Source organism: Urtica dioica, chromosome 12 (assembly GCF_054948205.1).
Source record: "Urtica dioica subsp. dioica isolate 48M chromosome 12, U.dioica_male_clone48M_v1_H2, whole genome shotgun sequence".
In the NCBI taxonomy this organism is placed as follows: domain Eukaryota; kingdom Viridiplantae; phylum Streptophyta; class Magnoliopsida; order Rosales; family Urticaceae; genus Urtica; species Urtica dioica.
This window is the reverse complement of record NC_142767.1, coordinates 11,491,407-11,498,379: the sequence shown is the minus strand read 5'-3', so window position 1 is coordinate 11,498,379 and position 6,973 is coordinate 11,491,407. Positions and strand designations below refer to the sequence as shown.

The 6,973-nt window shown below is 37.2% G+C and overlaps 1 protein-coding gene and 1 long non-coding RNA gene across 3 annotated transcripts; both read left to right on the top strand.

The window, feature by feature from the left end:
- Positions 1 to 274: 274 nt before the first annotated feature.
- Positions 275 to 4,562, top strand: FLD (protein FLOWERING locus D-like protein). Its single transcript, XM_089602999.1, has 5 exons — positions 275 to 2,253; positions 2,629 to 3,393; positions 3,534 to 3,579; positions 3,689 to 3,813; positions 4,114 to 4,562. The coding sequence occupies exons 1-5, from the start codon at positions 447 to 449 to the stop codon at positions 4,149 to 4,151; spliced, it is 2,781 nt and encodes a 926-aa protein (XP_089459125.1). The 5' UTR covers positions 275 to 446; the 3' UTR covers positions 4,152 to 4,562.
- Positions 4,563 to 5,722: 1,160 nt separating this feature from the next.
- LOC149379122 (uncharacterized) lies at positions 5,723 to 6,962 on the top strand. 2 transcript variants are annotated; one of them, XR_016294282.1, is made up of 3 exons: positions 5,723 to 5,929; positions 6,036 to 6,053; positions 6,447 to 6,962. It is a non-coding gene; the product is annotated as an uncharacterized LOC149379122 (long non-coding RNA). The 2 variants fall into 2 exon arrangements; XR_016294281.1 differs by lacking the exon at positions 6,447 to 6,962 and adding an exon at positions 6,140 to 6,433.
- Positions 6,963 to 6,973: the final 11 nt, after the last annotated feature.

Genomic DNA, 6,973 nt, shown 5'->3' with positions numbered 1-6,973 from the left:
AGATAATAGATTATGGGTGTTTATAGTTTTTCTGTTCTTAACTTCTGAATTTTTGTTTTTCATGGTTAATACTTGTGTATATTTCATAATTCTAGGAATATATATATAAGTTTACACGGTCGACATTCAATCGCATGATAATTTGGTAAAAAGGAAATTTTTTCATTGATTTATTTATATATATTTTCATATTTTGTTCTGTTCGATTTTCCATATTTTTCGTAATGCAAGAGTTTCGAAACCGCTCGGAGATAGACATATTTTGGAACTTTATATACATGATAAATAAGTTCAATAACAGATTTTTGGGGTTCCAAAGCATATGCTGAGCGAGTTTATGTTAGAAAGTGATCATGTGAGCAAACATGAGATCAGAAATGTGTTATCTGTGTGTTTTTGTCAGTTGAGGATTTCCTTGCCGCCAAACACCAGCGTCTCCAAAGACGATGAATCCACCGGACGACCTCGCTGACCAGTTTTCTCTGTTCCCGCCCATTCCATTCTCTATCTTTGACTCCCCCGAAATCCCCAACTCCGATCCCTTTCTTCCACTTCTTGAACCCAACCCTAACCCTAGCCCTAACCCCAGCTCTATCCAAATTCCCGATCTCTCTAGCCCCACCAAACTCTTTTCGTTCACGATTCCCAAGAAGCGAAGGCGAGGCAGGTCTCAGCGCGGTTCACGGTCCTCCAACACCGTTCAGTTCCTGAATGGAGCTATAAACCCTAACGGTAATGACTTCACTTCCACTTCTAATTACACTTTCAATTCCGTCGACTCGACCAGAAACAGCGTTGGAAACCCTACCTCTTTGCCACGCACTGCTGTACGGGACACTTCGGATGAGATCATTGTGATCAACAGAGAATCCACGTCCGAGGCAGTTCTTGCACTGACGGCAGGTTTCCCGGCTGATTCCCTGACTGACGAGGAAATCGACGCCGGGGTCGTTCCGGTCATTGGGGGAATCGAACAAGTCAATTACATTCTAATCAGGAACCACATTATTGCAAAGTGGCGAGAAAATGTGAGCAATTGGGTTTCGAAGGAGATGTTTGTTGGTACTATACCTGAACACTGTCACGCGCTCCTAGACTCTGCTTACGATTATCTCGTTTCACGCGGATACATTAACTTTGGGATCTCCCCGGCTGTTAAAGACAAGATTCCTTCTGAACCGAACAAAACGAGCGTGGTCGTGATCGGTGCTGGGCTCGCGGGTCTTGCGGCCGCGAGGCAACTGATGCGCTTCGGGTTCAAGGTGACTGTGTTGGAGGGAAGGAAGCGGGCCGGCGGGCGAGTTTATACGAAGAAAATGGAGGGAGAGAATAACAGGGTCGTTGCGGCGGCGGATTTGGGCGGGAGCGTTTTGACAGGTACACTTGGGAATCCACTCGGGATCATTGCAAGGCAATTGGGTTCTGCGAATACGTTGCATAAGGTCAGAGATAAATGTCCTTTGTATACTTTCGATGGGAGTCCCGTGGACCCAGATGTGGATATGAAGGTTGAAGCTGATTTCAACCGCCTTTTGGACAGAGCGAGTAGGCTCAGGCAGATGATGGGAGATGTGTCGGTCGATCTCTCTCTCGGGGCGGCGTTAGACACCTTCAGTCAGATAAAAGGGGAAGAGGTGAACGAGGAGGAGATAAACTTGTTCAATTGGCATTTCGCAAACTTGGAATACGCCAACGCGGGGTTGATATCAAAGCTTTCGCTTGCATTTTGGGACCAAGACGACCCGTACGACATGGGAGGAGATCATTGCTTCTTGCCCGGAGGCAATGGGAGGCTGGTTCAGGCGCTGGCGGAGAACGTCCCGATTTCGTACGAGAAGGTTGTGAATACGATTCGGTACAGTAATGACGGAGTGCAAGTAGTTGCTGGAAACCAGGTTTTCGAGTGCGATATGGCTTTGTGCACCGTGCCTCTTGGGGTTTTGAAGAGCGGGTCTATCAAATTTGTGCCCGAGTTGCCTCAGAGAAAGCTTGACGGGATAAAAAGATTAGGGTTTGGGTTGCTGAACAAGGTTGCGATGCTTTTTCCTCATGTGTTTTGGGGTACGGATCTTGACACCTTTGGGCACCTCTCAAATGATCCCAGTCGCCGAGGAGAGTTCTTTCTTTTTTACAGCTATGCAACAGTGGCTGGTGGCCCTCTATTGATTGCCCTCGTCGCAGGCGAAGCTGCTCATAAGTTTGAGACCATGCCTCCCACCGATGCAGTCACCACCGTTCTTCAAATTCTCAGGGGTAATCTTCTTCTTCTTCTTCTTTCATGCTTATTTTTAATTATTGTATTTATCAGACCATTACTATTTACAGCATTGACATCTTAATATGCATAATTAATAACCAGCTTTTGCAAGTAGTTGCTATTTCAGCTGATTTTAATTTGATGGCTTTTGTAACTTTTTTTTTTTGGGGGGGGATTGGAGATGTAGCGGTGCCGTGTATGGTTGGTTAGGCTAGTGAATTTTATATCCCCATAGTGTTAATTGGCGGTTTGGTTCTCTCTCCCCTTGCAAGCAAGGGTGAGCTTTCTACACAAAACAAAAGATATAGAAACACTAGGATATAGCTTCTGTACAACATTTTGAGTAATTTTCTGTGAGAGCGCGCCTGCAGGTATATATGAGCCACAAGGGATAAATGTCCCGGAGCCAATCCAAACAGTGTGTACCCGATGGGGCAGCGATCCCTTTTGCCTGGGCTCATATTCCAATGTTGCAGTTGGGGCATCTGGAGATGACTATGATATTTTAGCAGAAAGCGTGGGAGATGGAAGGTTGTTCTTCGCTGGGGAAGCAACTACCCGGCGATACCCTGCAACAATGCACGGCGCTTTTCTCACCGGACTCAGAGAAGCTGCAAATATGGCCCAGCATGCTAACGCGCGATCGCTGAGGATCAAAATCGGCAGGAATCCGCCAAAAAATGCCCATGCTTGTGCCTCTCTTCTCGCAGATTTGTTTAGAGAGCCCGATCTGGAATTCGGGAGCTTTTCCGTGATCTTCGGTCGAAAGAATGCGGATCCGAAATCCACAGCAATCTTAAGGGTGACATTCAACGAATTGCCACCAAAGAGAGCTCACGAAGGTTCGAATCCGGACCAACAACATTCAAACAAGTTGCTTTTTCAGCAGCTTCAGTCCCATTTCAACCAGCAACAACAGCTACACGTTTACACTTTGTTGTCGAGGCAGCAAGCCCTAGAGCTTAGAGAAGTTAGAGGGGGCGATGAGATGAGATTGAACTTCCTCACTGAAAAAATTGGAGTAAAACTGGTGGGACGAAAAGGTTTAGGGGCCAATGCTGATTCTGTTATTGCCTCCATTAAAGCCCAGAGAGGAAATCGGAAGACCTCTACAACTTCATTGGCCCTAAAGACTGGTGAGCAGTTGGTTTCGAAACTAATCACTACCTTTCTCTATTTTGGCTTCGTTGGCCCTAAACTCTGTTATTGCCTTAAATCAATTTTAGTTGTTACACTTCTCTGTGAATTTGAATTATAAGCTATTTTCTTTGCAAAGGTACATCAAAACTTAAAGCTGGCAATTTGACAAGGAAGTTTGTCAGGTATAAATCTTGAGCATCCTTCCTAGTTATTAAATTATTTGTTTACCTAATAGGGTGAATTTGTTTGTTACTTCTACTGATTGGCTGGTGAGTCTCTTAATTTTCTCAGAAGGGCCAAAATAATAGGAAAAAGCAATGGATTGGCTCATTCTCCTGGATCAAATTCGACAAAAGACAACTCTTTGGGAGATACATTAACTGTAAATCAAACACCGTCCGATATTGTTGGTTCAGGTGAGACAATGGAATAAATTTGCTGCCATATTTTGCTGCGTCTATACCATACCATTATATCAAAAAGCATATCACATAGAGCAGATTATTATTTTCGAAGCTGCTCTGAAACAATGGTTCTCTTTTTTTTTTTTTTTTTTTTTTTTTGTAAACTTGATGTGAAAATTCTGCTGATTATGGAAGTTTTCTATTGTCTGCCTGAAAGTTATTAGAGAGACGTGGTAGATATATTCCTCGTAGTGTTGTGATGGAGCTTCCTATTAGTGATTCTAAGATGTTTGATATCTTTAATGATGCCAGTGTCAGGGCAAAATCAGGGCAGCTTGTTAAAGCCATAGAATGAACCAATTTCTTCTTCTTGCTGGGAGGAGCAATCTGATTAACTGCTCGAGGAAATGGCCGTTGAAGATTGCTTTTTATGGTTTTCCTTTTGAGGATCGCTTTACCTAGGTTTCTTCCGAGTAATGAGCAGCAGATTTTGTACAGTAGATTATTGAGTTATTAGGTTACTCTGATCAAAGCAGAGTTTTTGTTGAAAGTTGTATGTTGTATGTTTATAGTTTACATAGAGAAACTTGAGTAGCAATACACCATTATAGGATGCTTTAATTCATCACACTACTTAATTTTATGACGTCGAAATTCCGATTTTTGGACTTTATACATTACTACTAGGAAGGTTTTCAGCACTCACACAAATACTGTAGTTAGAACAGTAATTTTACGTCCAATAGCATTCTGTTTTTTTTTTCAAGCGTCCAATGACATTTAGTATGTTGGTCCCACTTTCATATAAAAAACGTGTCAACAGGTGTCCTCAGTGCAAATTATATTCAAACAATTTACAAACAAACCGACTCATATGCAATCATAAAACTTCGCGTAGGTTCCACTTAATAATATCTATAGACAATGATGAGCCTAATTAGTTCTATACACAATTACGGCACCTAATGCCAAATAAATTCAATATATATATATATATATATATATATATATATATATATATATATATATATATATTTAAATCCTCTCATTTAGATAACTTAAGTTAAAAAAAAGTCGTCTTTTTATTTTTGCCAATACTATAAATATTTGAGGGGTTCAGACTTCAATGCTTCAAGTTTATCTTTTTAGTTTTCTAAAATCCTATCTCATTTTTTTTTTTGAGAAAATCCTCTCATTTTATAAAGAAGCAATACATATACGATGTGTAATATCTTCATGTGTCTTATCACAATGACTATCTTAATGTCTATCTTCTACTTACTATATATTTTCATTCTATGACTTTTTATTCTTTTTAACCGACATAAAATTCAAGTGGCATACTCATGTTTTACCAGGATAGAGAAAAAAAAGGATTGTGTCCATTGTTTATTTATTTATTACTTAAGGGTCCCACTAAAAGAGGTGCAAGAGTCTATTGTTTTTTATAATATTTTCACAAACCTACTGCTATCTAAAAATATCCAATTCATTTAATCAATACCTAAGTAATTTACGTTAAAAATGAAACATATATATCGTTACACCGCCATACATATTTGATAAGTGTAGTTTTTTTTAATCAATCCTTATCTATATTTCTTTCTCTTATAAACGTTATCATTATCCTAATAAAACCATACAATAACAAAAAACCTTAAAACAAAAAAACAAAAACCATTGTGGATTTAATTTACTAAACCACACGTCAATTATATACCGGGACACATTTGTAAACATGCATGAAAGTAAAACAACATGTGTATGTCTATATAGTATATACGTGTGCCATCTCTTTACCATAAAGGCATACACATTCCTAATGATGCACAAATAACTATGTCTCATAGTTTCCTTGCTTATAAATTCGGATTAAATTCGTATTTCATAATTCATACCATCTTCAAAGGATTTTTTTTAAGGTAATCAATAATTGTGTTCTTATGCCTTTTCTTTCTTATTTTCTTTTTTAAGTTACAGAGAAACAATAATTTTACTACTACAAAGTTGCACTAAACTGCCTTAAAAAAAAAAGGTTGCACTAAACTATTTTCGAAAGCTACAAAATATCAAAGTACTACATATTGTTGCATTCTTTAAGAATATCACAAGGACATGCCACACAATGGTAAGTTTTACAATATGTTTGCGGTTGTCTTAAAAAAAATGTTTCAATAGACTATATATTGTTTCAAAATTAAACTTATTTCATTTTATTTTATTATCATTGCCAGGGCAAACACCACAAATTTGTAAGTTATTTACGATATATATATGTCGTTTTTTTGAGTATTTTATTTTGTCAAAACAAATATTATTAACTATTGCATTTACACAGGTATCATATTCTCCACACATTTATTAACTATTTACCCAGATCCTTACAAATGTGTAATCTTAAGTGGATTTATGTGCTATCTATATATTGGTTATTTAATTTTGTTTTTTTATAGTGATGTTGCTTCTCTTTTTTTACACGTATATAAGTTTATAATTGTTGTTGTTTTATTTTAATTACACGGTAATAAAAATTCGTGTTAACAATTTACATAAATCGTCTAATAGCTAAGTATTAATATTTATATTTTATATTTTTAACTTTAATATTGTTCCAAAGGTAACTTATCTAATTTTTTTTATCGCAGGGACAAAGAAGTAGAAATTTGTTGTAAATTTGTTCGTGATTCTTTTTTGTGTTTTGTACTATTGTACTTTCATTTACTTTATTGTTCACATTAGTTATAAACGATGAAATAGTTATATATTTGTCATGTATATTTTTCATTTATCTTATAGGTAAATATTTAAAATATAAAATTGTTTAATGTTTTCTGGTCCTAGCCAAAATCATGTAATTTTGTAGTTGTATCTCAATAAGTATTTTTTTTATTTTAGTTTTTAAAAATGATTTCACTTTTTTCTGTCCAAGTATCAAGTTAAGAATTTAATGAAATCAGAATGAACGAAGCAGTAAAAAGACTTGGAATTAAATTCTTAAATGAAATCAAAATGAACGAAGCAATAAAAAGAACTACAACGAAATTTTCTAATAGTATTTTTATGCCTAGCCGGATTTAAATACGTTGCTCAAGTATGCAATGACATAAAGTTGCGTTGTATATGAAAAGATGTTCATATTTTGTACTTTTCTTTAATTATCAAATGAGAAATA

Excerpts from the sequence above, each read along its gene's own strand:
- FLD (XM_089602999.1), top strand. The coding sequence starts at position 447 with ATGAATCCACCGGACGACCTCGCTGACCAGTTTTCTCTGTTCCCGCCC. Across the intron at positions 3,394-3,533 it reads TTCATTGGCCCTAAAGACTG|GTACATCAAAACTTAAAGCT; the intron begins GTGAGCAGTTGG and ends TTCTTTGCAAAG. Across the intron at positions 3,580-3,688 it reads TTGACAAGGAAGTTTGTCAG|AAGGGCCAAAATAATAGGAA; the intron begins GTATAAATCTTG and ends TAATTTTCTCAG.